The following is a 16320-nucleotide window of genomic DNA, read 5'->3' as shown; positions in this document are numbered from 1 at the left end:
TTCGGGAATGTTGCCTGTGTTGCCAACAAAAAAAGAGGCCCACCCAACCGGGGAGGAGTCTTTCTAGTTGGTCCTTCTTTTGCCTCATGCCTTGAAAACCCTGTGGGCTAGAAGCAGCACCCTGAGTCCTGCAGACCTCTGGACTAAGATGCGGCTCCTTTAAGCCTTCAGTGGGTGTTGGGAGGGGCACCGAGGTGGGGCGGGCACTCTGACAGAGAGCTCTGGGCCCCGCCCCTGGAGGAGGCGTTTCTCAGCAGCCCTCCGCACCAATGCCGCCACGGCCCGCCGGGTATTCCTGCTGATTCTGCTCGGACCATAGGGCCCCCAGACCTCTCCCTGCCCAGGGAGCGTAAGTGTCAAACTGCGGGCGGGGGTCAAGCATCCCGTGCCCGTGCCGGAAGTCCTGGTGGACAGTGCAGGGGACTTTCCTGGCCTATCAGAGGCTTAGGTGGCGAAAGAGCGTAAACAATGCCGGCTGCAGTGAGCTAAAGCCTGGGGCATCTGCTCTACTTCTGGGTGGTGACAGCGGCCCTAGGGTGCTTGTTTGGATATGCAGTGGTTGAGCTGTGTCCACGACCCGGCTTTGCCCCAGCCTGGTTCCTCTTGCGGTGAGGAGAGGTTTGCTTTTACTCGAGTGTAACCCCATTGAGCTGGATGGGTGGAGCTGGATCTAGTGTCCTGGGCCTTGGGTCCTTCGCCTGGGATTTGGAGACCTGGGTAGTTTAGGGATGAGTAAGCATTAGATTTTCAGGTACCTTGGTAGAGTTGAGCAGTAACTCTCCAAGTTGACCTAATTCACAGCCAGGTTTTAGCTTTCCAACTCCCCAGAGGCCTGTGTTGCTGTGGGTCCCTCTTTTGGAGACATTAACAGTGATCATCTGCTCCGGAGAGTTCAGTTAATCTTCTGTCCTGCTGATATGAATAGCAGGATGTGTAAGAGATCGCTCAGAGACAGCTCTTTATCCTTCCCCTTCAGAAGGAATTTATGAGAGGCTACCATCCCAGGACTAGGACAGCAAGCACACCCAAGTTTCCTGAGATAACTGCTAGTGAAGCAGTTCAGATTTCTGGAGAATACTCCAGCAAGAGGGTAACACTTGTCCTTGTTAATGGGAATTACCTGAGGGCAGTGAGGTTTTTAAATTTAGGGGGAAGGGTTTGCCTTTTTGTTACTGGTACTTAGAGATGAGCTTTTGTCTGGGTTGGCCAAGTAATAAAAATCTTAACTTTTCTATGACAGTTACATAATTGTTATGCTTCTTTAATCCATTTGTCCTTTCTATATAAGGTTTGAGTAAAGCTCTCTGGGCTTGCCTGTGTATTCTGTTTTATCCCTATTTCCCTGTTTTATAGTTCTTTTCTTTGTTTGTTTGTTTGTTTTTTGTTTTTTTGTTTGAGTCTATTATCATACTTCATTGGTCATTCAAAGGAGTTGCTTTTGGAGTGGACATTTTCTTCAAATTTCCCTCACACTTATTCTATGCTTCTGCAGTAGCATTTCCTTAACCAGAAGTGAGACTCCAGGAATGGTAATCAGATCCAGATCTCGTGTATTGTGATAGCGAAGAGCTTTTGTAGGTCAAGAGCTTGGGAATTAGCCATAAAATGGTTTCACTGCCATGCCTTCTTCCCAAGTAGAAAGCTGAAACACCCTGTTTAGTAGCTTTATGATCATTCTTATAGACTGTCAAGTTAGAGGAACTTAAAAGGATACTCCAGTTGGACCCATGAATGGTACGGCCAAGTTGGTGGACTGAGAGAAAGGAGATCTAGGTTGTAGGCCCAGCTCTAACATTACTCATGACTTGATCTCTTGGTGCCTTACTTTTAGCTGATTGATGAATGAGAAAATGCAGATTGCTTGAGTCTATATGTTATAATAATATATACTTAATAGGTAATTTGTTATTTAATTGAATACTAAACTGAAAAATCGGTTCAAAATTTATTCTAAGTTCTACCTTTAATATGACCTTGGAAACATTTCTTAATCTCTAGTCTAAAAATAAACAATTACATCTAAACCTTTTCAGCAGCAGTGTGGATTATGTGGTATTTGAGCTCTTTGGAAGATGTTTTAGATACAGTAATATGTAAGATTATAATATTTCCGTGGGATAGACTTATTTTAGCTGGCCTCCTTGCCTTTGCTTCTGTTTCATGCTAGTTGTAAAGGCTCCTGAGAGCTCTGAATAATTGAAAGTTATGAACGTTTGTAGTATGACTAGATTGAATGAGCCATAGCAAGCATCATATATAGTTCAAATTAATTTTATTAATGCTTCTCTTTGTTGGCAGTTTTATTTACTCTTAAAGCATCAAACCTTGTTATGCAATGACAACTCGGTTTCCTATGTCTGTGTTTATAAAATCCAGAATCCTCTGTTTAATCCTGGTGCCACATTTTCAGTCACTTGAAGATCATATTTCTCAAGTCTAAAACTAAACTCATCATATTCCTCACCTCTTCTCCATTCCCCAAAAATAAACAATACAGAACTCCTGACATTTTTATGTCATTGACACTACTGTTCTCCCAGTCACCTAGACTGGATCCTCCTACTAGACTCTAACTGCTCCCACATCCTTATTTGCTAAGGCGTACGGATTCTCCTTCTTTAATGTAACTCCCTTCAGTCTCCCCTGCCCATCCTTTCCAGTCCTAAGACCCCTAATTCTGGCTCCTATTTATCTTTGTCCTGGAGTACTGTGATAATTTTCTAGCAAGTCTATTTTCTCTCCCTTCCAATCCATTCTACATAGATTTATCTTTCTGAAGTAGATAGGATTATGTCATTGCCCTGCTGCAGTCATCAGCATCTGCTGCTTAGCTTAATATTCAAGATTCTACATGACCTGACCCTCGTCTACCTCTCTGGTCTTAGACTATGGTAAATGGAGCCATTCATTGTTCTTTGAACATGTTCTGTACTTTTCTGTCTCTAAGACTTTCCCTTTCTTATTTTCTCAGCCTAGAATATCTCCTCTTCTACTTCTGTTTGTTTGTCTGTTTTTTTGGAAATCCCACCTTTCATTAATCACTGAGTTCAGATACCATCCTTTCTGTGAGATTTTCGCTGACCATACCTCACTTACTGGTGGTTAATCCTGTCTTAGGGAGGCCTGGGTGGCTCAGTCAGTTGAGCATCCAACTTCGGCTCAGGTTATGATCTCACAGTCAATTCGAGCCCTGCATCAGGCTCTGTGCTGACAGCTCAGAGCCTGGAGCCTGCTTCGGATTCTGTCTCCCTCTCTCTCTGCCCCTCCCTGGCTCATGTTCTGTTCTCTCCCTCAAAAATGAATAAATGTTTAAAAAAAAAATTTTTTTTAATCCTGTCTTAGAACTCCCATAATCCTTATTTATCCCTTGCTTAAAGCAGTTTCCACACATAATATATTTTGTATTATGATTATTTGTTTAAACTTCTTACTTGTACTCCTGTGAACTTAGGCACCCATAGGAAAATTCAGTGAATGTGAATGCTTTAGGTAAAATTGGAATAGACTAATTCCTTATTATTAGAAAGGACTCTTAACCTCTGCAGCCAACATATGCACATGTAAAATGATCAGTAGCTTTAACATATCATTTTTTTAAAGTTTATGTATTTATTTGGAGAGAGGGAGCAAGCGAGAGAGAGTGAGAGTGTGAGTAGGAGAGGGGCAGACAGAATCCCAAGCAGATTCCACACTATCAGCGTGGAGCCCGATGTGGGGCTTGAACTCACGATTCATGAGATCATGACCTGAGCTGAAACCAAGAGTCAGACACTTAACCGACTGAGCCACCCAGGCACCCCAACAAATCATTCTTATCTCCTAAGTACTTCTGTTAGTAAACTTTGTTAGTTTCTTTTTTTTTTTAAACAGTTTTAATGAAATATAATTTGCATATTACCCATTTTGAAGTGTACAATTCGGTGGCTTTTAGTGTATTTCTAGATTTGTGCAGTCATCACCACAGTTTTAGAACATTTTCATTGCCCCAAAAAGAAATCCCACACTCTTGGGGCGCCTGGGTGGCTCAGTCGGTTGAGCGACCGACTTCGGCTCAGGTCATGATCTCAGAGTTTGTGAGTTCGAGCCCCGCGTCGGGCTCTGTGCTGACAGCTCAGAGCCTGAAGCCTGCTTCTGATTCTGTGTCTCCCTCTCTCTCTGTCCCTCCCCTGCTCATGCTCTGTCTCTAAGAAAGAAAGAAAGAAAGAAAGAAAGAGAGAGAGAGAGAGAGAGAGAGAAAGAAAGAAAGAAAGAAAGAAAGAAAAGAAATCCCACACTCTTTAGCCATTACCCTTTTGATAGCCCCAAACACCTCACTCGTAGGCAACCACTGATCTACTTTTTACTTCTATAGACTTGCCTATTCTGGACATTTCATGTAAATGGAATCATACAATATGTGGTTCTTTGAAACTGACTTTTTTTAGTATAATGTTTTCAAGGTGATAAAATACATATACCATAAAATTTACCATCTTAACCATTTTTAAGTATGCAGTTCACTGGTATCAGATTCCATATGAGATTATGTTGTTCAACCATCACCACCATCCATTTCCATAATTTTTTTCATTTGGAAAACTGAAACTTTACACCCATTGAACATACCCCAATCCATCTGTTCACTGGCAAAAACCCTTCTGCTTTCTGTCTCTCTGATTTTGACTGTCTCATTTAAGTGGAATGATCTTTGTGGCTGGTTTATTTCACTTTAGCATAATGGCTTCAGGGGTCATCCAGATTATAGCATATTCCAGAATTATTTCTTTTTTAAGGCTAAATAATATTCCATTGTATGTGTAAACCACATTTTGCTTGTCCACTCACCCAGTGATGAACACTTGAGTTGCTTCCACATTTTAGCTATTGTGCATAATGCTGCTATGAAATGAACATAGGTGTACAAAATATGTCTTTGAGACCCTGCTTTCAATTCTTTTGGGCATATATACCCAGAAGTAGAATTGCTGGAACATATGGTAATTCTGTTTTTAATTTTTTGAAAAAGTGCCATAGTGTTTTCCACAGCAGCTATACCATTTTACATTCTTCTTTTTTTTTTTTAATGTTTATTTATTTTTGAGAGAGAGAGACAGAATGTGAGCTGGGGAGGGTCAGGGAGAGTGGGAGACACAGAATCTGAAGCAGTTTCCAGGCTCTGAGCTGTTAGCACAGAGCCTGATATGGGGCTCGAACTCTTCGAACTGTGAGATCATGACCTGAGCCGAAGTCGGACACCCAACCAACTGAGCCACCCAGGTGCCCCCCCCATTTTATATTCTTAACAACAGTGTACAGAGGTTTCAGTTGCTCCACATCCTTGCCAACAATTGTCTTTTTGTTTTGTTTTGTTTTGTTTTGATAGTAGCCATCCTAATAGATGTGAGGTGGAATCATAAAATTTTGATTTACATTTCCCTAATGATTAGTAATGTTAAGCATCTTCTCATGTGCCTATTAGCCATTTGTAGATCTTCTTTGGAGAAGTGTCTAGTCAAGTCCTTTGCCCATTAAAAACTTTTTTTTAAGTTTATTAATTTCTTTTGATAGCATGTACGTGCGTGTGTGCAAGCAAGCAGGGGAGGGGCAGAGAGAGGGAGAGAATCCCAAGCAGGTGTGGGGCTCCACATGGGGCTCCATCTCAGGAACTGTGAGATCATGACCGGAACCAAAATCGAGTCAGACTCCTGACTGACTGAGCCACCCAAGTGTCCCCTTTGCCCATTTTTTAATTGGGTTGTTTGTTGTTGAGTTTTAGGAGTTCTTTATAGTACTTCATTTCTTTTTATTATTGAATAATATTTCATTGTGTGGATTTTCCATATTCATCAATGGATGGACATTTGGATGGCTCCCATTCTTTGGCTATTGTGAATGTTAGTTTGGTTTCGGTTTGCTGTGTATATTGAAAACAGTACTACATTCCTCTGAAGAAATCATTCAGGCCTTTAACTTATGTGACTTTTCATGAAATCATTACGTTTAATTTTACATGTGTTCTATTTTATACTGACTCTGAGGTTCCTCTTCATTACTTCCTGTATATGTTCTGGATGTTCCCAAGGTTTTTATTTTCCTTTGTGACAATGACTAGTTAAAATTTGCAGAGTTCAGCTTTCAAGCAGTGGTCACTTTAAAGACCACTTCCCCAAATGTTCTAGAATTATAGAAATTTAGAATGAATATGAACTATAGCCGTTGTAGTCTAGCATCCTTTTGTTTTTTATTAATCTCAAGGAAAGTTTTTTTTGTTTTGTTTTGTTTTGTTTTGTTTTGTTTTGTTTTGTTTTTTTGATCAGTTAGTAGAGCCATCTCTCAATGGAATAAGAGCTTTCAGGGGTAAGGGTTGGACTGCATGAATAATCCCAAATTACAATTAAAACTGTAGTCATTCCTTTCTTATCCAAAGGCAGGTTAACAGTGTTTTAAGGCCCAATTGGGTAGGTAGGCTTGATTATTAGAGGCAGCTGCTGATTAGGGATGATTTCCCCCTTACCAGCTAACTGTATTTTAAATTTCTCTAAGTTACCTATGTCCTTTTGAAAGAGTCAAATAAACTTGTTTTTCACATTATACTCATTTACTCTTATATTTTCTTTCTTTCTTTCTTTCTTTCTTTCTTTCTTTCTTTCTTTCTTTCTTTCTTTCTTTTCTTTTCTTTTCTTTTCTTTTCTTTTCTTTCTTTTTTGTCTTTATATCTTAACTGAATTAGGTAAGGGGTGCTTGGTGGCTCAGTTGGTTAAGGGTCAGACTTCAGCTTGGGTCATGACCTTGCAGTTCATGGGTTCGAGTCCCCCATCAGGCTCTGTGCTGACAGCTCAGAGCCTAGAGCCTGCTTTGGATTCTGTGTCTCCCTTCTTTCTGCCCCTCCCCGCTCACCCTCTTTCTTTCTCTCAAAAATAAATAAAAACATTAAAAAAAAAAAAAAAGAACTGGGTTAGGTAATCACCAAAATAAATCATATTATTTATAAAGGTTGAATAGTTTTCACTATAGATCGTCTAGAAACCACATGTAGATAAATTTTAAGAAATTCACCAAACTAGCATTCAAGAAATCTCTTCTAGGCCAGTCTCTCCTACTTAAGTGACCTGGGTAAGACATTGAACCTTTATTTCCATATATGTAAAAAGAGGATAATTATATTCACTTTATCCCATGTTGTTCTTTGAGCATTGTGAGGATAGAGATTATTAAGACAAAAAGTTCTTGCTCAAGAGAATCTTACAGGTTAGGAAGAAAGAGCTCATAACTTAGAATAATAGAAAAAAGAAAGAAAATCCAATAAGGTAATAAAACAGTGTGCTTGCATTTACATTGTGAAATGCATAGAAGCAATTAAATATCTTCCTCACTAGATCCTCACATAAGAAAATTATTGTAAAAATACTTGTAAAATATAAAGTATTATTGAAATATAGATTGGTAGTAACTGTTTTAGGTAGAGACTTTGGGACTGTTGTAAACAGTGCCCTAAAGTCTTTGAAAGTAAAGAGCTTTCATGTGACCATAAGATTTAGAAGGTTGTGTAGACCAAGAGATTTTAACCTGGGGTTGAAAGTCAGGGACTCTATGAACTTGGAAGGAAAAATAATTGCATCTTTATTCTTACTAACCATCTAACTGAAATTTTAGCATTTTCTTCAGTGAAGAATGTAGGCCATAAGCCACAATAATGTTAGAATGACCTGTATATTTGTTACCAATAGAAGTAATTTTCATAATCACATTATGTGATATAGTATATCAAAATATTTTTGTCCAATATAACTTCAAAATTATAGTAATTATAGTAATACACCTGCTGCTACATTTTATTTAATGTATGGAGAAGTTCATTTAAAATGTCATTCACATTTTAAAGTAAATATTTTGATACAATGTAATTAACAATTATGTTTCAAAATTCTTTTACATAATCTTACATATTTTATTTTATGCATTAAAAAATATTCTGAAGAAGGTGTCTGTGACTTTACCAGAGGCCTATGGCACAAAAAAGAACCCCTTTTGTACGCTATTTTTTTAAATGTTTTTATTTTACTTTTGAGAGAGAGACAGCATGAGCAGGGGAGGGGCAGAGAGAGAGGGAGACACAGAATCCAAACCAGGGGCTCTGGGCCCTGAGCTGTCAGCACAGAGTCCGATGCAGGGCTCAAACTCACGAGCCGTGAGATAAAGTCAGATGCTCATCCGACTGAGCCACCCAGGGCCTCCTCCCCCCGCTTTTGTACATTCTTAAGACAAAGTGGCATGTATATGTATTAATTCCATTTTACCTTTAAGAAGGAAAGATGGATAGTCTTGCCATCCTCAGGTGCAGGCCACCATCATCTTTGATTTAGATCACTGTATTCTAACTGGTTTCTCTCCATTGTTACTGCCTTCCAAAGCATTCTTTACATTGCTTTTTACATGTACAACATATGGTCTTCAAAAAATGTAAGTTTGGGGGCACCTGGATGGCTCAGTTGGTGAAGCATCCGACTTTTGATTTCAGCTCAGATCATGATCTCATGCTTCATGAGATCGAGCCCTGCATGAGATCAGGCTCTGCACTGATGTCACGGAGCCTGCTTGGGATTCTCTGTCTTCCTCTCTCTCTGCCCCTGCCCCCTTCAAAATAAAACATTTCTTTAAATGTTCAAAAAAATGCAAGTTTGATAGCATATGTAATATTTCCTATTTAGAATTCTTCAAAGTTTCGTTTTACATTTAGGATAAAGTCCAAATTCCTTAACATTGCTCACAAGATCTTCCAGGGTCTGATCTTGACTTACTTTCTAGCCTGACTTTATATCCTTTTACTTTCTGTGTTGCATTTTATACTTTAGCCTTGCTGAACTTTGTTCAGATCCTCAAACCACCATAATAAAAGAAGTTAGGTGCTATGGCAGTTTCTAAACCACTATCTCCATTTCTGTACTTGTCTCTGAATGATACGTTTGTGATCCAGTACAGTCCTTTGTACCACATTTTGAGTAGTTTTGAACTATAGTACACACACACGGATGAATTTTACAAATGAAATATTGAATGAAAAAAGTAAGTCATGGAAGACAACACACAGATAATATTTTTCTAAAGCTAACAAACAAGCAGTTAATTTTGTTGTTTAGGGATGTGTGACTGTGACTATGGCGTAGAACTAAACGAACTCCAGGAAAATGCTTCTGTGGGAGAAGGATGGAGTAGGAAAGAAATGCCCAGGTGAAGTAATAATAATGGTAGTGTTCTGTTGTTGTTGTTTTTTTAGATTTTATTTATTTATTTTGAGAGAGAGCACAAGCAGGGGAGGAGCAGAGAGAGAGGGAGAGAGAGTATCACAAGCAGGCTCTGCGCAGTCAACGCAGAGCCCAACATAGGCTCAAACCCACGAACCACGAGATCACAACTTGAGCTGAAATCAAGAGTCAGACACTTAACCAACTTAGCCACCAGGCACCCCAATAATGGTAGTGTTCTAATTTTTAGATTGGGTGTTAGGTCAATGGGTCAATTTTATTGTAATGCTTCCTAACTCACAAACTGTATAGATTTTCTTATAGATGTAAAAAATTAAATTCTAAAGTTAATTTTAAAATGAAAATAATTAGGGAAGAAAACTAGCGGATAAAGCCTTTTTTTTTTCTTAATATATCAATCCTGCAAGAAGACCAACACGAAGAGCAGGAGTCCCCAGTGCCACATACATAACACTATATCCATTATTTCAATGGCTGGGGAAGTTTGGGTATGAAGCACGCCTTTCTTTTTAATAGAAAGCAAAACCATAAACACCAACTTTTAAAAACTCAGGCAATAAAGTAGTAGAAGCCATTTCAGAATATATAACACAATGGCATCTAAATTTTACATGAGGCAGTTGGGTTAGATATTCTTTTTCTTAATGGTTTCTAAAAAGCAACCAACAAGAAAAAAAGAAAAAGTATTGCAGTAAACTTACAGAATACTGAAAGATACTGACAGTTCACATTCTCTTGGTTAGAAAATGTGTTGAAAGCTTTCATTGAGTGTTTCTCTTTTTAAAAAGTCAGATAGGAGAGATTGCTTTTGCAGCTCAAACTTATGCCAAGAAAATAACTTTAGAAGTTTTTAACCCAGGCTGCACATTAAAATCACCTGAGAACTTACAAATTTTTTTTATTGAGATGAAATTCACATTACATAAAATTAACTCTCTTAAAGTGAACAATTCAGTTGCATTTTGAATACTCACAGTGTTGTGTCAGCACCATCTCTTTCTAGTTTCAAAACATTTCCATCACACCACAGTCAAACTCCTTACCCATTAAGCAGTTTCTTCCTATTCCTGCTCTTTCTCCAACCCCTGGTACCCCATAGTCTGCATTCTGTCTCTAAGGATTAATCTACTATAGACATTTCATATAAGTGGAATTCTACAATATGGGATCTTTGTGTTTGGTTTCTTTCACTTAGCATCATGTTTGTGAAGTTCAGCCATGTGGTAGCCTGTATCAGTACTTCATTCCCTTTTATGGGTGAATAATCATTGTACTTACACACCAGAATTTGTTTATTCATCCATTGATGGACATTTGGACTGTTTATTGGCCCAGGTCACTAGTACTGCTATGAATATGCACGTACATGTACTTGTTGGAATACCTGTTTTCAATTCTTTGGGTATATACCCAGGAGTAGAATTGCAGAGCCATATGATAGTTCTATGTTTAACTTTTTACAGAACTACCAAATGTTTTGTTTTACTTGGTGCTTGTACTATTTTCTGTTCCCTTGGGGAACTCTAAAAATACACAGATCTAATAATTTTTATTGTATTTTACAAACATATTTGTGTATAATTACTTAAAAATGTTAAAATAATTTATTTATTTTTAAATTTACATCCAAGTTACTTAGCATATAGTGCAACAATGATTTGAGGAGTAGATTCCTTAATGCCCCTTACCCATTTAGCCCATCCCCCTCCCACAACCCCCCAGCAACCCTCCGTTCTCTATATAAAGAGTCTCTTATGTTTTGTACCCCTCCCTGTTTTTATACTATTTTTGTTTCCCTTCCCTTATGTTCATCTGTTTTGTATCTTAAATTCCTCATTATGAGTGAAGTCGTATGATCTTTGTCTTTCTCTAATTTCACTTAGCATAATACCCTCTAGTTCCATCCACGTAGTTACAAATGGCAAGATTTCATTCTTTTTGATTGCCGAGTAATGCTCCACCATATATATATATATATATATATATATACACACACACACATATATATATATATACACACCACATCATCTTTATCCATTCATCCCTCGATGGACATTTGGGCTGTTTCCATACTTTGGCTGTTGTCGATAGCGCTGCTATAAACATTGGGGTGCATGTGCCCCTTTGAAACAGCATGCCTGTATCCCTTGGATAAATACTTAGTAGTGCAGTTGCTGGGTCATAGGGTAGTTCTGTTTTTAATTTTTTGAGGAACCTCCGTACTGTTTTCCACAGTAGCTACACCAGTTTGCATTCCCACCAGCAGTGCAAAAGAGATCCTCTTTCTCCTCATCCGGTGGTATCATTGTGGTTTTGATTTGTATTTCCCTGATGATGAGTGATGTTGAGCATTCTTTCATGTGTTGGTTGGCTATCTGGATGTCTTCTTTGGAGAAGTGTCTATTCATGTCTTTTGCCCATTTCTTCACTGGATTCTTTGTTTTTTGGGTGTTGAGTTTGATAAGTTCTTTATAGATTTTGGATACTAACCCCTTATCTGATATGTCGCTTGCAAACATCTTCTCCCATTCTATCGGTTGCCTTTTAGTTTTGCTGATTGTTTCCTTCGCTGTGCAGAAGCTTTTTATTTTGATGAGGTCCCAGTAGTTCCTTTTCGCTTTTGTTTCCCTTGCCTCTGGAGACGTGTTGAGTAAGAAGTTGGTGCGGCCGAGGTCAAAGAGGTTTTTGCCTGCTTTCTCCTCTAGGATTTTGATGCTTCCTGTCTTACGTTTAGGTCTTTCATCCATTTTGAGTTTATTTTTTTGTATGGTGTAAGAAAGTGGTCCAGGTTCATTCTTCTGCATGTCACTGTCCAGTTTTCCCAGCACCATTTGCTGAAGACACTATCTTTATTCCATTGGATAGTCTTTCCTGCTTTGTCAAAGATTAGTTGGCTATACGTTTGGGGGTCATTTCTGGGTTCTCTTTTCTGTTCCATTGATCTGAGTGTCTGTTTTTGTGCCAGTACCATACTGTCTTGATTACAGGTTTGTAATACAGCTTAAAGTCCAGGATTGTGATGCCTTTGGTTTTCTTTTTCAAGATTGCTTTGGCTGTTCGGGGTCTTTAGTGGTTCCATCCAAATTTTAGGATTGTTTGTTCTAGCTCTGTGAAGAATGCTGATGTTATTTTGGTAGGGATTGCTTGAAAGTTTTAAAAAGGTTGTCATTAAAGAGTTTGAGAAGCATGGCATAGTTCATTCTTTTTCATTGCCATATAATATTGCACTCAGTGAATATTCCACTATTATTCATTCTCTTTTTGATGAACCTGTGAAGTGTTTTCAACTTTTGGCTTTTATGAACAACATTGCTATGAATATCTTGTATAGATCTTCTAGTGCAGGGGGCATCAATTTCTAGGGTATATATACCTAGGAATGAAGTAGAATACGTGCATCTTCAACTTAGGTAATGCCATACTACTTTACAAACTGCTGTACTACTTTATCTCCCACCATTGCTGCAGAATTGCTATTAAGGTTTGACTCATACTCCAAAGCACACTGCTATTGTTTCTCAGGGTTCTGGGGGTTTTGGAGAGAAGTCTTAATAAAAGTTCCATGTACTCTAATAAACTTAAGTATTTGAGTATACAGCTTTCACTGGGATATTCCCTACTTTTTTATGGGAGGGAACAAGTTGTAAAGAGGCGTAGATTTTGAATTTTTAATGTGATCCAGTTCTGTTGTTTTAGGCAAATTATTTAAATTTTATGAGCCTAGTGTGTAACAGAGAGAATGTCTTTCTTTCATGTAGTTGTTGTTAGTACAAAGTGAGTCAACATGTTTAAAAAATACTTCACACAGTACCCAATTCATAGCAGACACCGTCAAGGTATACATTAAACAAATATTTATTGAAGGTATATTTTATGTCAGACTGGGACTGGGCATGGAGAGATAAACAATATCCTTATACATTATATAAAATGCTGAAAAATTGGAAACAAATGTCCACCATCAAGATTGGTAATTTTGGTACATTTATAAAATGGCATGCTATACAACCTTTAAACATCACGTTCTCGGGGCACCTGGGTGGTTCAGTTGGTTGAGCGTCCGACTTTGGCTCAGGTCATGATCTCAAGGCTTGTGGGTTGGAACCCTGTCACCCTGCTGACAGCTCAGAGCCTGGAGCCTGCTTTGGATTCTGTGTGTGTGTGTCTCTCTCTGTGCCTCTCCCCTTCTCCTGCTCTGTCTTTCTTAAAGATAAACATTAAAAAAAAATTTTTTTAAACATCGTGTTCTCAAACATGGGAAAATGTTCGTGGCTATATGAGAAAAAGATTCCAAGAGGATTATATTTGTCTTTTCATATAATTTATACATTGCATGTTTGTTGAAAAAACTCTGAAAGAATTCAAGTGGATGTACATTTCAGTGCTCATCATGGTTAATAATTGGTGGTAGAATTGTGGAGTTTTTTAAATGTTTATTTAGAGAGCACATGCATGCACAAGCAAGGGAGAGGCAGAGAAAGAGAAGGAGAGAATCCCAAGCAGGCTCCGCACTGTCAGCACAGAGCCCAGCTCAGGGCTTGATTCCATGAAGCGTGAGATCATGACCTGAGCCAAAATCAAGAGTCAGATGCTTAACTGAGCCACCCTGGTAAACCTAAAATTGTGTTTCATTTTTTTATTTTTTTTATTAAAAAAATTTTTTTAGTTTGTTTATTTTGAGAGAGACAGAGGTAGCATGAGTGGGGGAGGGGCAGAGAGAGAAAGAGAGAGAGAATCCTAAGCAGGCTTTGCGCTGCTAGCACAAAACGCGACTCGGCTTGAACTCATGAAACCGCGAGATCATGACCTGAGCTGAAACCAAGGATCAGACCCTTAACCAACTGAGCCATTCAGGTGCCCCTAAAATTGTGTTTTAATACTTTTCTTCCTTATGTAGTTTCTCTACTTTACAGATTTTCTACAGTTAACATATATTACTTTTATAATCAGAAAAAAAGTTGTTATCAGGGCACTTGGGTGGCTCAGTTGGTTTAGTGTCTGACTCGATTTCAGCTCAAGTCATGATCTCATGGTTTGTGGGATTGAGCCTCTGGTTGGGCACTGCTCTGACAGCGTGAAGCCTGCTTGGGATTCTCTCTCGCCCTCTCTCTGCCCCTCCCCCACATGCACATACACACATTCTCTCTAGAATAAAAAAAAAAAAAAGAAAAAAAGGTGTTATCTAAATGAATAGCATAAAGCTTTTACAGGAATGTTGCATATAAACCTAACTAAAAAGGGATATAAAGTTTATAAAAATATAGTTCATTCAGGGATTTAATTTTTTTTTTAATGTTTATTTTTGAGAGAGAGAGAGAGACAGAGTGCAAGCAGGGCAGGGGCAGAGAGAGACGGAGACACAGAATTGGAAGCAGCCTGCAGTCTCTGAGCTGTCAGTACAGAGCCTGACACAGAGCTCAAACTCAGGAGCCATGAGTTCATGACCTGAGCCAAAGGCAGACACTTAACTGACTGAGCCACCCAGGCAACCCTAATTTTTACTATTTTATGTAATCATATTGTCTAGAGTTATGTAGAGAGCTGGGTAACATTGAGATTTTTTCGTAATGACTATTGTCTGAAAGAATTTTAGGTTAATAGTTATAAGTATGACTTTCTTTGAAACTCTTTTCTCGCATTTTAAAGGCCAAGTAGCTCTTCAGTTTTATTCTGGCTTTGTTATATATCTAGGAATTTCCCATTTGGGAAAATATATAATCATTTGTTTTTAAAACACCTATCCATCCTTTCTAGATTCATTTAGATTTTTTTTTTCAGTTTTGATTTAGTTTGTTTGCTTGTTTTAAGTAAGCTTGTCCCTCCTAGCGCCTGGGTGGCTCAGTCAGTTGACCATCTGACTTCAGATTGGGTCATGATCTCATGGTTCATGAGTTCGAGTGTAGCATTGGGCTCTGCACTGACAATGCAGAGCCTGCTTGGGATTCTCTTTTTCTGCCCCTCCCCCATTGTCTCTCTCTCAAATGAATAAACTAAAAAAAAAAAGCAAGCTCTACACCCAATGTGAGGCTTAAACTCATGACCCTGAGATCAGGAGTTGTGTGCTCTACCCACTGAACTAGCCAAGTGCCCATATGTAGGGTTTTTTTTTTTAATTTTTTAAAATCTTTTATTTATTTTTGAGGGAGAGAGTCTGTGAGCAGGAGAGGAACAGAGAGAGAGGGAGACAAAGAATCTGAAGCAGGCTTGAGACTCTGAGCTGTCAGCACAGAGCCCGACACGGGGCTCCAACCCAAGAACCATGAGATCGTGACCTGAGCCAAAGTCAGACACTTAACCAACTGAGCCACCCAGGCGCCCCTTTGTGTAGATTTTTTTTCTAGTAACTTTTTTCTTTCACTTTTTAAAGATTCTGTTAATGGAATTAAATGGGCATTTGACCAAAAAATGAGCTTTTTTACTCTTATTGGTGCTTGCATGATAAAATAATAGTCTCAGAAAAATCATTTTGTCTTACAAGACTGCTTGATGGTTAGATTTACTAGGTACTGATTTTTGTCTGACTAGGAATTACTCTTAATTCTGAGGAGAAACTGGAAGCACAATGGGAGATGACAGTGAGTGGATGAAACTGCCGGTTGATCAGAAATGTGAACACAAGGTAAGACTTTTCTAGAGCTCAGATTTTAGTGTCATTGGCTTGTTTTGTGAGCACTCCCACGTTACAGTATAGAATAGAGCTGCCTAATGATTACACAGTACAACCGAGAAACAACATGCTTTGGAGATTAGGCAGTTTCAGCAGGGTGATTTTTCATTTTTGAATTGTTACATCTTTAATTACAAATTACATATTACACGGAAGTAAAAACTAACACTTGGATACAAAGTGAGATAGACTTAGAGCGGCCTGTTAGGAATTCTGGATGGCCTTGGAAGAATATTGCAAATATTAAACACTTATAAGAAAGAGTTTATTAGCTAATTCTCTTTGAAAACTCTGAATTTCTTAAACTCCTTTTTTGTTTCTAATCATGGGGTCCTTTGTTCAAATTACTTGGTATAGGGTAGTCATTCCCCGCCCCCCAACTTCTCCAATTAACAGTAGATAATCTCATTA

The 16320-nt window shown here is 38.6% G+C and overlaps 1 protein-coding gene across 6 annotated transcripts in view; it reads left to right on the top strand.

Moving 5' to 3' along the window:
* Window positions 1-16320, top strand: part of CKAP5 (cytoskeleton associated protein 5) — a 113864-nt gene that overhangs the window by 23123 nt on the left and 74421 nt on the right. For 2 of the 6 annotated variants that reach the window (XM_043582413.1, XM_043582409.1), the window contains exon 2: window positions 15768-15861. In XM_043582413.1, the coding sequence (XP_043438348.1) occupies window positions 15805-15861 (57 nt within the window). In that variant the 5' untranslated portion in view covers window positions 15768-15804. Of the gene's footprint in view, window positions 1-229; window positions 609-15767; window positions 15862-16320 lie in introns of those variants that run through there. The other 4 variants (XM_043582410.1, XM_043582414.1, XM_043582415.1 and 1 more) reach the window with 4 other exon arrangements.

This window comes from Prionailurus bengalensis, chromosome D1 (genome assembly GCF_016509475.1).
Source record: "Prionailurus bengalensis isolate Pbe53 chromosome D1, Fcat_Pben_1.1_paternal_pri, whole genome shotgun sequence".
Lineage (NCBI taxonomy): Eukaryota > Metazoa > Chordata > Mammalia > Carnivora > Felidae > Prionailurus > Prionailurus bengalensis.
This window is presented reverse-complemented; position numbering and strand designations above follow the sequence as displayed.